This window comes from Anolis sagrei, chromosome 4 (assembly GCF_037176765.1).
Source record: "Anolis sagrei isolate rAnoSag1 chromosome 4, rAnoSag1.mat, whole genome shotgun sequence".
In the NCBI taxonomy this organism is placed as follows: domain Eukaryota; kingdom Metazoa; phylum Chordata; class Lepidosauria; order Squamata; family Dactyloidae; genus Anolis; species Anolis sagrei.
The window spans coordinates 219,662,991-219,677,666 of record NC_090024.1 but is presented as its reverse complement, the minus strand read 5'-3'; the positions used below and the strand labels follow the sequence as shown (position 1 = coordinate 219,677,666).

The 14,676-nt window shown below is 39.3% G+C and overlaps 1 protein-coding gene across 3 annotated transcripts in view; it reads left to right on the top strand.

Annotated features, from left to right (window-relative positions):
• Positions 1-14,676, top strand: part of SULF2 (sulfatase 2) — a 350,055-nt gene that overhangs the window by 300,041 nt on the left and 35,338 nt on the right. For all 3 annotated transcript variants that reach the window (XM_060772158.2, XM_060772159.2, XM_060772157.2), the window contains 3 exons: positions 7,182-7,310; positions 8,925-8,981; positions 10,358-10,487. In XM_060772158.2, coding sequence (XP_060628141.2) covers positions 7,182-7,310; positions 8,925-8,981; positions 10,358-10,487 — 316 coding nt within the window. The remainder of the gene's footprint in view (positions 1-7,181; positions 7,311-8,924; positions 8,982-10,357; positions 10,488-14,676) is intronic.

Below are 14,676 nucleotides of genomic sequence, written 5' to 3'. Positions count from 1 at the left end.
GGAATATGGCCATACAGCCTGGAAAACTCACAGCATCCTAGTGCAAGGTAACATCATTTTAAACTCATAAATTACTACACAAACACAAAGCTCATAAAAACTTACAATACCACAATACAGAATATGATTAAAATAATTTAAAATGATTTTTAGCAGCCTACATACTTAATTATAAACTATTGCCCTCATTGGCGGAGGTACAGTGGTGGTGGTAGGAAATCAAAACTGTGCAATTGTGAAAAAACTGTCTAGTTAATTACTGTCTTTTGTTTAGCTATAGAGACTAAACTGAGATTTCAAAGTAAAATATTCTATAATGTTCTCTGCCTTAGTAGATCAGAGATTAATTAAATGTTTAAACTGATTATATTTGTACCCTGCCTTGAGCTCTCATGATGAAAGGTAGACTATAAATATTTTAGTAATTATTTAAAACATGCTGTTAAGATAAATGAATTTAATTTTTTTCTATATGCTACAGTTACCAAAAAAGAAAGAGACGGCATAAAACGTCTCCTTGGTTTCTTCTTTGAAATTAAAAGTGACAAGCAGTTTCTCAGTGACATACAAGAACACAGAGTGTGAGCGTTAATTAAATGGTGGCTTTGATCAAGTAAGAAATTATGTAAATATACTTTGTAAGTAATTATTTTAATAGTAAATATTTGCACTGCAGCAATTATTTTGGACACAGTGCCACCATATGCAAGCTTGAATGTATATCAGCCTTCATATATTAGCATAATTAGCGCTTGCTCTTTCCCAGCCCTTAGGTCCCTTCTTCTTTTAAAACAAATAAGGCAACATAAACCAACAGACATATTAAGAAATCTAAATAAATAAGTTACCAAGTGTTCTGTTTTAAAGCATTGCCAAAAATGGAAGAAGGGGGAAAGCAAAACAAATTTGCTTTCATTTAAAAAAAATAGTCTAACAGTTAGGAAGCCAGCCTGGTTTAGTGGTTTGAGCATTGGACTAGAGAACTAGAGACCAGGGTCCAAATCCTTGCTTGGCCGTGGAAGTTCATTGGATGATCTTGAGAAGGTCACCAAAGGCAAACCCACTTGGAAAAATCTTGCCAAACAAACCCCATGATAGGGTTGCCTTAGTGTCGCCATAAATCCTAAACAAGTTGAAAGCATACAACAACAAATATTAAAATTTAGCAGGCTTACTTACTTAGGTGATCCCTCGTAGTTCGAGGATGATGGTCTTCCAGATGTGGTGTCTTGGCAGTGGGTCCGTAGGTGGCTGTGGAGCCCTATTCTTGATCTGCATATTCTCTTGCAGTGAGGACATCGGTTTCCAGATGGAAGGCGGTCCCGGTCAGGGTTGGCTTGACATGCCTTCCTCTTGGCATGTTTCTCCCTTTCACCCTCCATTCATGCCTCTTCGAATTATGCAGCACTGCTGGTTACAGATGACCTCAAGTTAGAGTGCTCAAGGGCCAGGGCTTCCCAGTTCTTGGTGTCTATGCCAGAGTTTTTAAGGTTGGCTTTGAGCCCATCTTTAAATCTCTTTAAAGAATGTCCTCCAACATTCTGTTTTCCGTTCTTGAGTTTGGAATAGAGCAACTGCTTTGGGAGACTGTGATTGGGCATTCGGACAAGGTGGCCAGTCCAGCAGAGCATCGCTTCAATGCTGGTGGTCTTTGCTTCTTCCAGCACGCTGACATTTGTGTACCTCTCTCCCCAAGAGATTTGCAGGATTTAGCAGAAACTATACTTTTAATAGAAATTGCTTAAAGGGTAAAGTGGTGGAATATGGAAATCAGAAAAGAAGAGGAGGTACTAGATTCAAGAGAATCTACAATCTCCAAGTGCCTAATAAAATGTTTGCCCAAGCCATTTCAAAAAGATTTCTTGTATCAGGGGCAATCTAAGCACCGAGTCTGCTTACTCTTGTTTCTTTAAGATTTGCTCATGAGCAAACAGATCCAATACTCAACAAATAAAATTCTTTTCCAATTGATGTAGGACAAATTTTAATAATCCCAGGCATATTGGAAATACAGATTATCTCCTGACACTGATATTCAGAGATCATGGTAAATTAATCAAGGGTGGAGCACTCTAGAACTGCCCCGATGCAGCCCAGGAGTGTCTCCAAGTACTTTGGGCATCCAAATGGTTACCCGTTTTGAGGACTCATTGGGCTGATAACACATTTCTGGTCACATGGCTGACCAGGACCTCACCAGGAACAACGGTTGCTAGCAACGGACCTCCAGGGAGCTGTTTATGGCTGGTGATGCAGTAGTTTGCCTGTTGGGTGTGTGGAGAGTAGTCTGGGCTAGATCCAGCTTGTCACACCAGGATTATTATACAATTAAAACTATTTTAAAACTCATTAAAAGACAAAAGGCAAAAAAACCACCCCCCAAAACATATAATTAATGGCCCATTGCAATGGTTCCTAAAAGCCTGTTAGAATAAGAAAAAGAAACTTGCTAGTGGAAGTAAAGGAAGAAGGGAGAAATCATTGAGTCCTGAAGCTCATGAGCAGCAACTAAGACAGGATTCTTGGATTTTAATAATATACAGTGTTGTATATTATGCAGTAATACACTGGATATTTTTTTATATGAACAGGGGAGGAAAAATGAAGAGAGGCACAATCTAGCTTCCATCCCTGAGAAAGATGCACAGGCTGCTGGGTGGGAGACGCTAGACTTTCTATCTTAAAGAGTCTGCATTCCTTAAGGACTGTTTCTACTTGAGGGCTAAGTAAACCAGCCAGTGCCCCATCCCATGCTATTCCAAAAATAATGTATGCTCTTGCTTTCCTTTCATCTTTATTTGCTTCCCAAACCCATCTCTTCAGTTTCTCCCAGCTATTCTTCCGCTGGGTTCTGCTGCCTAGCAACACAAAGTCATGTGATAACATTTACTCCAAATCCAATCCTGTCTTAGCAAATCTACTTGAAGAAAAGCCACCCATTCTTAACAAATTCTAACATTCTAACATTAATTACCCCCATTAATGCATAGGATTAACTTTGGTGTTAATCAGGAAATCTACTGAGTTAAGCCATGTGGAAGGAAAAATCTAACAAGTTAGCACCTTGACAAATTATGCGCTAGTTATGTCCATGGTCAGGGCTTCCCATAAGCTTCTAGTTGGCCGCTGTGGGAACAGGATGGTTGAGATAATTGGTTTGTCTAGCAGAGCTCCCCTTGTGCAATGCTGAAATGAATTCACCAGAGAAGTAGGGACATCTGTAACACCTCACTGCCGCTTTCCATAGACTGAAAGTTCACCTTCGAACACATTCTACATACTGTAATTACATGGAAGAGGAAGGTTTGTGGTTGTATACAAGTTGTCTGTTATGTAAACTTCCTCACTGGGGAGTGGATAATAAGTGTGCAGGGATCCCAACATTTCTCTCCAACACATTTTGAAAACCACTGGCAATCCAATGGTGGTTTCTCAAACTGAGAATGGCTATTGCGTTCCTCCCACAACATTTTTTTCTTATTTTCTCCTTCCACTCTTGTTCTCTTTCTATGGCTTAGTGCAAGATTTGCAGGGTTTGTTAGCTCACAGTTTGCCATTATGTCCAACTGCCATTTAAGCTTGGGCTACAATTCTGATTTTCAAACCATAATTAAAACAGTTCCACCATAATTATATAGTATAGCAAGATGCAAAAGAATTTTTGTAGTACTTTGGGAATTAATTGAAATACGTTTGTAGAATAAGCTTTCAGCGATTTAGTCTACTTTATCAAATGGAGCTAATTTCAAATGTGCTAAAGCAGTGGTTCCCAACCTTTTTTTGACCAGGGTCCACTTTGGCCAGGGACCACTCTCCAACATTAGTACCAAAAGGGTTTTTGGTCAACTTTGGATTCGGTTTGGTTATTTGGAGTGCTGATACAGAAAATTGCATTGGATAGACAACATTAACTCTAGTTTCTGATACAGAACATATGCCATCCAGTAGTCACTATATGCTTGCCCATAGAAAACCATATTTAATAATCTAGAGCTGATGTGGTCTATCCAATGCAATTTTCTGAATCAGCACCCCAAATAATGCCTGGAACAGGCCTAAAAACTAAGATACCAAGACACCCCCACTTCCAGGTGCCATGTAGAACAGCTCCGCTCAGAGGGAAAGAGGGAGAAGGAGAAGCAGCAGTCAGGAGGCTTGTTGTTGCACCTTGTCCCCTCCTGACAACCCCATTGTCTTGGCACTATAAGAGAGTTTTATGAGACCAGCACTCTCATTGCAACGGTGTAGTAACGGTGACGCCACTGACTATATTTTAGTTCTTGGGGACCACTGGTGGTCCATGAACCACAGGTTGGGAACCACTGTGCTCTAGGATTCTTTTGTGTCTTTCTATACTTATACAACTAATGCAACCATGTATTGGAATCATAGGACGTTGTTGACTAATAAATCTTACAGCATCTTGGATTGAGATATATGAAATCCAAGAGGCAGGTCATATAAGTACATAGGTGGTTTGAGGCACAAAATAACAAATTATATTGAGCGAAAGACATGAAAAGTCTTTGTCTTGGGCCCTCCTCCTCCTCATTTCTTATTTTATTTCAGTTTATACCCCACCTTTCCTTATAAGAGCTCAGGATGGTTATCAATTCATGGACAATGGCATTAAATTCAGAAATCTAAAATCACAAATATTTAGAACCATAAATCAGAAAGTCTGCAAGGTACAGCAAAGAAATTACAATCAAGAAAATGTTGTAGTAAATTGCAAACTATTAATGGTAGATTTGGAATTCAGGTGAGGCTTCCTGATTAGAAAAAGGATATAGAGGCAATCTTCATCCATTCCTCCATTAAAGCCCAGTGTGTCCTACTGCCCTCGATTCATGGTTCTGGGTCTCCTTGTCCTCCAGGATAACTTTTCAGGAGGAATAGGGGGATCCTGAAGAAAAGAGAAAGTCTGGCATTTGCCTCTTCACTATATGCAAGTAGAATTCTCCTAAGGACTATTCTTAATCCAACACTAAGGGATATATATACCCTTGACCTTGAGAGCTATGCATGTCTTCAGATCCTTTTTGATCCCGAGCCACAGTGGAATTTTACAGCAATCATGAATTATGTCATACACAAACCTTCATCTCAGAGCCTTTTGAGAGTCAAAGCCCATTCCCGTGATGGTCACATAAATCAGTCTTTAAAGACCCAATAAATCAGAGTTCCTCCCTTTAGAAAACTGGCCTAAGGAACAGTTGCACACACTTCAAGAGGTGATGGATCAAGTGTGAAATTGATGGAAACCCACTACAATATCTGCTTTGCTAATATCAGTTGCACCTTCTATTTTTCACATAAATTAATAGCTGACTGTCCCCATGTATCAGTCTTGATTTAATAGCAATTGCTGTAGTGAGGCCTCATTACCATAGGTTCATTACTTTTACCCTGATATGCTACACTGCGTTAACTAGTAATTAAAATTAAGCTGCACTTGTCAAGCAAAGAACAAATGTATTATCCTCAGTTCTTGTCATTGTTTGTTTGCTTTCAAATCCAGTAATTTGCAAATGGTCTCATTCAATGTTACAAATTAGGATGCTGCTGCTGTGCTGTGCCTCTAAGCTGGAAATTTGTGTGAAAGCAGAAAGCTACCCAGATGGCACTATCTTTGAGCTATAATTTCTCCCTGTAAATTACAACAAGTGTATGTTTGTTCTCAAAAAGAGGCATAATCTCTTTCGAGGCTTCATTTCTCGTTTGTTCCCCACCCCTTTCTGTTTGTCTTGTTTTAGTAAGCATCTTAGTTAGAGCAAATGTTGTTTATTAGTTAAAAGGTTGAGCTCTTAATTAACTTGGAATCCATTTGCCCAACAAGGTGGTACAGGTTGAGTATTCCTTATCCAAAATGCTTGGGACCAGAAGTGTTTGAGATTTCAGGGTTTCTTTTTAAAAATGGGATACCTGTGTTTGTATAGACATAGATAATGAGCCATCTTGGAGATGAGTCTGAAATTGAAACATTAAATCCATTAATGTTTCATGTACACCTGATGCACGTTGCCCAAAGATAAGAAAAGGTAAAGGTTTCACCAAACATTACGTCTAGTCGTGTCCAACTCTGGGGAAGTGGGTGCTCACCTCCATTTCTAAGCCAAAGAGCCGGTGTTGTCTATAGATGCCTCCAAGGTCATGTGACCGGCATGACTGCATGGAGCGCCATTACCATCCCGCCAGAGCAGTACCTATTGATCTATTCACATTTTCATGTTTTCGAACTGCTAGGTTGACAGAAGCTGGGGCTAACAGCAGGAGCTTGCCCCGCTCCCCGGATTTGAACCACCAACCTTTCAGTCAGCAAGTTCAGCAGCTTAGCTGTTTAACCCGCTGCATCACCATGGGACACAAAGATAATTTTATACATTTTTGTATTAATTTTGTGCATTCAACACAGTTTCTGTACATTGAATCACCAGAAAACAAGTCAGCCATTTGTATGGACAATTTTGGAATACTTTGGATTGCAAAATTCTAGATAAGAGATGCTCAACCTATATTTATTGGTACACTACAGTCTGGTTTTCTCATCCTTAAACACCAACTCTCAGCATTTACAATGTGTGGAAAAATAAGCTCAGTCTATAAAGCAATGGCTTGGTTTATTTGTTATATAACTATAGTTTATTGTTGGACTATAAACAGGATTGAGAATCCTGGGACATGCTGGATATATGTTTCCCCGAGGCCATTTTTGCAGCCCCTGAAGCACTCCTACCTTATATTTCACCCACCCCAAACTTTTACTCCCCTAAAAGTCCACACTGTGTTTTATGAGAAAATCAATAGTTCTGCTTATAGAAACAAGAAGGAATTTCCTTTGACTTCTGGTTTCATATATAAGGAGTGATAAGGAGAGAGCCTGAGGGTTCTAGGCTCTGGAAAGTGGACTTGGGCTACCAGAGCATTCTTGTCTTCTATTAAACCATTATTTATTGTTATGTTTACACCCAAAAATGTGGCTTCTTCCTGACATTTTCTCTACCTGACCATTAAGAACTACCAAGGAGGTCTTCCTCTGTGTCCCAACACTGAGTAACAAAACAAGTGTGGATAGACGTCATCTATCTTAGGTTTTTGAACACCAATATGATCCTACAAATTATGCTGTGGTTCCTGTGACATGTTTGATAAGTCTGTGTTTTTGTTTCTTTTCTTTTCAGGAATCCACACATTGTATTGAACATCGATCTTGCTCCTACAATTCTAGATATTGCTGGCTTAGATATACCCCCTGACATGGATGGGAAATCCATTCTAAAGTTACTGGATTCCGATAGACCAGTCAATAGGTAAGGGAAGAAAAGCTATTCAGCAAAAATAAAATCCACATTTTCCTCAGAATTCAAAGTATTCTGAGCAAATACAGGTTAAATTAGAGTGGAGACAATGAGAAAAGAATTGTAAGCCCTTGGGGCATATTTCGGTCTGTGTGGTAGAATAGTTCTATGGTTTGAGTGTTTGATAACAGCGTGTGTTATGTTACCCAGTTACTGCATATTTGATTATGTAGGTAACCGAGTTTTTTTTCATAATTTTAATGTCATCGGTTTATCTTGTGCATAATTTTATTTATTTATTTGTTTGACTTGTATACCGCTACTCCCAATTTGGCTCGGAGCGGTTTACAGCAGTAGATTAAAACAATACAATTAACTTTAAAATACAATAAAACAAGAACAGACAGAGTCCCGAGTTATTCACCCATCAAAAGCTTGTCGGAAGAGAAAAGTTTTACACTTTCCGAAAAGCAAGTAGGTCTCGGATAGATCGGGTTTCAACTGGCAAGGCATTCCATAAATAAGGGGCTACAATTTATAATAGAGGTTATGGGAAGATAGATCTACTACTTGATGTACAGGTTATTTCCAATAAATTATCAAGGAGGAAATTTAGTCAGGTCATGGTAACTTAGTTCCTTCTGTGGGCTATTTCCTGTACATTCTAGAACTTTGTGGAACAATGGAACTAGGTGTGAATCTGAACTGTAGAACTGATAATGTTTCAAACCAATACTATGGAATTTTTGGGAATTGTAGTTTGGTGAGGCACCAGCATTATTTGGCAAAGAAGGCTAAAGACCTTGTAGAACTAAACTCCATGATTCCATAGCATTGAGCCATGACAGTTAAAGTGGGGTCAAATTTCATTAATTATTCAGTATAAAGTTTGTGAATCCAACATCTCATTTAGCAGTGCAGGATAGAGATTGACCATGAACCAGGATGTAAAACGTGGGGGGGGGGGGGGGAGTATAAAACCCATGGTTTTCATGAACAAAGAGTAGGTATATCTGCCCTGAGTTAATGATGGTGGAGATACTTCATTCTACCTTCTTTTATTGCAGGCACCTTCTCTCTGTTTCTGAGGGCAGGAGTCTTCAATTAGCAAACTAATGTTGGGAAATTTGAAGCATGGTTGAGTACCTGGCATTGTGATTATAGGCTAGCAGTATGTCTAGAAGAGTGATATCTATGTGTTTCACTCCAATCGTTACACTCCATATGCACCTTGCTCTGATGAGGGTAAATGAGATCCCAGATCATCTCATGGCAGAGGGCCGAATTAGTGCTCTCAGACTGTTTTTGGAAAATGTGCTCTCTTATGTGGTCAAAAATTTATCTCATAATGTGTGATTTTCCTCTAATGTGTACATTTTATTTATTATATTTTGTGTTGTGTTGGAAAGTAACCATGTACTTAATTTCAAAGTGTGATTGCTGAAGCATACATATATCATTGAGTAAATCCTGCTGTCAAGGGGAAATTGGCTTCCTCTTTGAAAATATGTGTTCCCTTTAGGGTGTGTTGGAGGCTGACCATGTCGTGCTTTCTATAAGATGAGGCAACTCTTTTTAGCATCCAGGAAGTTCATTGAGTTTTTCACATGAAGTTTATTTTTCTAGGTTCCATTTGAAAAAGAAGATGAAAGTCTGGAGGGACTCATTCTTGGTGGAGAGAGGGTAAGTGGTTTCTCCTTTTGTTTTTGTTTTTTTTACTAATACTAATTTATTTATTTATTATTTCCAACATTTCTACCCCGTCCTTCTCAACCCCCGAGGGGGGACTCAGGGTGGCTTACAACTGGCAACAATTTGATGCCGCAACATACAAACAAATATAAACAACTATAACAACAATTTAAAACAATAAATAAAACATTGAGTTAAAAGAAATTAAAACATTATTATCAAACCATGTGGCCATTTCCAGTGGAGGTGACAAGGAATTAATACTAATTCCTTGTCACCTCCAGAAATATATCCCTATATCATTGTAGCCCAAAACAAGACACACAATTTAAATGAGATATTTTTCTAAATAGTAATACACTAGTGTGATGTAGTGGTTTGACTACATCTACATGGGTATATCTACATTGTAGAATTAATGCAGTTTAATACAACTTTAACTGCCATGGCTCAAGGCTATGGAATTCTGGGATTTAAAGTTTTGTGAAGTCCAGGAACTCTCTGGCAGAGAAAGCTAAAGACCTTGTAAAACTACAACTCCTATGATCCCATAGCATTGAACCACATTCTCTTAACCTCCGAACAAATTTGCTGTGAAAATTCCATGATAGGTGACTTTTAGTGTTGCCATAAATTGGAATTCTAATTGGGTTTTTTCTGTCAATTTTTATTTGCCATACTTTTTGGAATTGCCAAAATTAATTATTTAATTCCCAACACTGCTTAGTTGATGACATACCCAATTTGTACAATGACTATGAGTTATATTTACACTGATTCTTTTGTCAACGTTCATTTCATTTCTTAGTTCTTTATTGACCTAAAATATATCTTGCACTCTTCATATGTGCATGGTTTGTCCTCCAAGAACTACATTTGTCATCCTCATTTAAAAAAAATATATATGTTGACTATGTTAATGTAGACAATGTTTTACATAACTTGGGGGAAAGAACAGATGAATAAGAGGTAGTGAACCCAGGGAACATTATTTGAAGTAGAGAAGTCTTTATAGTTTGCTAGAGGAATAAAATTACCTTTCTTCTACTTATTCAATTGCCATTCTTATAATTACACTGCTTTTATGTAAGAAGCTTGGAAGTGGAATTCAAACAATGCTATTTCACGGAGTGTATGAAGCTTTGAAGAGTTACTGTTTTGAACTAAAACTCCCAGCATTCCTCACCTAGCATAGGATTGAGTATTTTGGATGTTATAGGTCCCAAAAGCAACATTTCCAATCTCTGGGAGTGTAGCAAAGATGGTTTCCCACTCTTTGTGGAGTTATGAACACAAACCAAGTGAAAAAAAATTGGCGTGTGAATTACATATTCATAGACTTGTACACACATCTTATCTCTTTTCAGTAAACTGTTACACAAAAGAGAGAATGAGAAGACGGATGCACAAGAGGAAAATTTTCTTCCCAAATACCAGCGGGTGAAAGACCTTTGCCAGCGAGCAGAGTATCAGACGGCTTGTGAACAGCTTGGGCAGGTGAGAGATCATACAGTTCCCAAATATATGCGATTTAGCAGCATCATGAGATGAGCTAGTGTCAAAAGGGCTTAGTAAATCCCCTCAGTTTGTAATATCCCTTACGATGGGTGTGGGCAGACTGCCACTGAAGAGTTCACCTTCCTTCTGCTCTTCCAGCAGTTTCAGCAAATGTGATGGAGCAGCAAAAGGGCAACCTTTCCCTGGAATTGTGATTAAAAAGTAGGAAACATTTTAGAGCAGGGTTTTTTTTCCTTTAGTCATTTCCTTCTCAAGCCTAGCTGGTTTGTCTTTTTTAAACTTCTTTCTGGAAAAGGCTTGTGTATGATACATTTCTAAAGGACAGTGTTGCCATATGATTCTTTTTAATGTTTTATCTATACACATAATAAAAGTGAAAAATGTGTATGTGTGTATGTTGCGGAGGTGTTCACTTACACAGACAGCCTCCTACCTCTACAAACAGGCTATAGTTGCAAGTGCTGAGAAGCCTTCAAAGGCACTCCCTCAACTGACATTGCAAGAGTGAGCACTATGAACATGTAGCCCAAATGCTGCCAATGTCCTCCCCAAATACTATTGCCCACCACCCAAGGAGTGCTTTCATTCGGGGAGAATTTCATCCTAGATTTGACGTGTTTCCTCAACCACAGTCAGGCATCCCAGGGTTCCTTCTGTGGAATTTGCATGACTCCACCCATTGCCTTTCCCTTGACCCTTTCCTTTCCTTACCTAAGGCACACAGTAAAGACAGAGGAATTGATCAGCAACTGAACAGACTGGAGGGGTTTGGGGGTAATTGCCCTTGGGATCAGGGAGTTGTAGTTCACCTTTATACAGAGAGCACTGAACCCAGCCAACAATGGATCTGGACCAAACCTAGCACACAGATTCAGCATGGCCAAATGTGCATACTGGCAAGGTTTGGGGGTGATTGCCCTTGGAATCTAGGAGTTGTAGTTCACCCTTATCTAGGTGAACTACAAGTGAACCCAGCTGATGCTGATCTGGATCAAAATTGGCACACAGAGCCAAGGTGACCAACTTTGAATAATGGCAGGATTTGGTAGGATTGACTCACGATTCTGGGAATTGTCGTTTACCCACATCTTTATGCATTTTCTAATGGGAGCATTCATAAAAAACAAAAGGAAAGATTGTCTTTTTTCTAATAAACACTGTTACACGTTAGCAAACTGATATTACCAAACTTCGCAAAACAAACAGTGCCTTTCTCAGATAACCCAGGCATCGCCGGGTCCCCAAGCTAGTATAAAATATACAAGCTTCTAATACTGCTTAGCCATGATGGCTGGAACTGAGCGAAATTGTCACCCAAAAGCACATCTCAAGAAAGCATCAGGTGGTGGAAGAACCAGTACTCCAGTAGTTAAAAAACATGCTTTCTTCCCATGAAATTTGGTGTTAGTTTTGCCTTATAGAGATCAGGTATACAGACCCAAGCAATTTCTAATATATAGCTCTAATCACTGCCATCAAAAGGCATTCAGTAGCTGTTCTATGCTTCCTTCCTTAATGAGTTTTTTTGAAGCTGTGGCAGGAAATGGGATGGTTACAAATGGAAGACAGTTTTCATCTGGACTGTCATCAAATTCTGTGAATGAGGCAGGTCAATTGCACAATAAAAGCATCCGCAGTCACAGGATGGTGGTAGTTTTATGTTGTGCTTAATGCCAAGTTTTGCCTTATTCCTTTCTCTCTCATTTCTGCAGCAGAGGCAAATAGAGCTGATGCTATTATTCATTTCATAGACATCCACAGTATAAAGTGTTTCCCTACTTCTTCTAATTTAGCCTCACTTCCACTAATTTTTAAAGTTGGCTTTCTGTCGTTTGTCCATTCTGTTCTCTTTTCTTTCCTTTCCAAAGCTAATAAAATGCTTTTGCTCTGGCTGTGGAAAGTGAGTAAGTGGTCATTACTCTAGTAGCCTTACCACTCACTGGTAGAGAAGAAATGATAAAAGTGCTATCACTGAAATGTTTGTTGACAAGGAGCAAGAAATTGTTTGGGGCATTTCACCATGAGTATGTTTGGGCACTCTAGCTTGGGATGGAAGTAAGTAACAAAGACATCAGCAAAAAGCTTACAGCAATCAAGTTGATTAGAGTCCCAGGGCTGATTTCCAAACCATGACCCTTCCCTCTATATATCAGGTTCTCTTCTGTCACTCTGTCTAGACAAGAAATGTCTCAATGGGAAGGAAATCTGTCTCAAGGCTAAAATGGCTCCTATGTAGCTCAACTATCAATTTATGAGCAGTATGTGATATAGTGGTTTAAGTGTTGGAATAGGACTCTAGGGTTTGAATCATTCTTCAGCCATAAAAACCGACTGGGTGACCTTGGCCTTGTCTCAGTACCACTCATATATATCTATCCAAAAGAAGGCAAAATCACCTCTGGAACAAATTTTGCTAAGAAAAAGCTCAGAGATGCTGCTATAAATAAGAGTAAACTTGAAGGCACGTAACAAGTTGTCTTAAAGAAAGTGTATCATAATCTATATAAATAAAAATGTAATGTTTGTTTATGGGATTAAAATAACTCAAAAACCACTGGATGAATTGCTGCCAAAGTTGGCCACAAGACACCTACTAACCCAGGGGTCAGGAACCTTCGGCCCTCCAGGTGTGGTGGACTTCAACTCCCACAATTCCTTGAGGCTCGGCATTCGCCCCAAAGGCTTACCTTGGCCTCAAGGAATTGTGGGAGTTGAAGTCCACCACACCTGGAGGGCCGAAGGTTCCCCATGCCTGTACTAACCCAAGGAGTGACCATTACTCAAAAAAATTGATTTTGTAATTTGGGAGTTGTAGTTTCTGGGATTTATACTTAACCTACAATCAAAGAGCATTCTGAACTCAATCAGTGGTGGAATTGAACCAAACGTGGCACAGAGGACTCTCATGACCAACAGAAAACACTAGAAGGGTTTGGTGGACCTTGACCTTGAGTTTGGGAGTTGTAGTTCACTTTAGGTCCAGAGAGCATTGTGGATTCAAACAATGATGGATCTGGACCAAACTTGGCCCAAATATTCCATATGCCCAAATAAGAATACAGGTGAAGTTTGAGGGAAATAGACCTTGACATTTGGGAGTTGTAGTTACTGGGATTTATAGTTCATCTACAATCAAAGAGCATTCTGAACCCCACCAATGACAGAATTGGAGCAGACTTCCCACACAGAACCCCCATGACCAACAGTCCAACTCCCTTCACCAGGGCAAGAAAACATATTCAAACTCCTCCTGACAAAGAGCCATCCAGCCATAGATATAGATAGAGATATATATGATTCACACACAGAGAGAGATATAGTATCATAAATTTGAAAGGGACCCCTTAAGAAGGACAATTATATGTTGCCTGTTCCAGAGTGGGCAAACCAGACAATCTCCACATCAACACTGACAAAGAAACAGCAAGGGTAAGTGCAGAGTTCAGGAATGCAAGATAGCAAGAGTATGAGAGTATGAGATCATAGCTCCAAACACTGATGTTGCAGTCAAGAACAAGGTGCCACACTTGATCCTTAAATGCTAAATACTCAGTTGTTCCCCACTGCTGACTCATTTATCTACTAATCTGGGGGACTTGTGAAGCACAGCCTTCTCTATTTCCAGGTCCATGAAAGTTGGAACACTTAACCCTTTCTGTGCCTCCTCCAAGGAGCTTGCTTGCATTTGCTCTGCAGGCTAAGAAAGGCTAGCTACTTCCATGGATCCTCCTTCTGAGCTTGGCTGAAGAAGCTGTTGGGCTCCTCAACCAGCATCTCCTCATCCTCTCTATGACATATATTGGTAAGGGGTGAAGACTTCTGACTAGTCTGCACCACACCATCTTAACCTGCCAATCAAGCATTTGGAAATCATATACTGATAATAATTCTCAATGAGTTATTTATTCCCTTGCCCAAACACTGAATGACCTTTCCTGAGCTATGGTGAAGAAAGCAATGGAAAGCTACAGCATCCTGTTCATTAATTGGACATGAAACACACTGAGGTGCAAACAGAAGTCAACACTGAAATCAAACAGACAATTGTAATCTCTGTAAAATAGCATTCTGAGATCATTGTTATGTAATTGTGGCCTTTTTCACAACTAAATTTAGGACAATATAACTTCGAAGAAAGATTTTAAGGCTTGGATGAGAAATCTCTGGT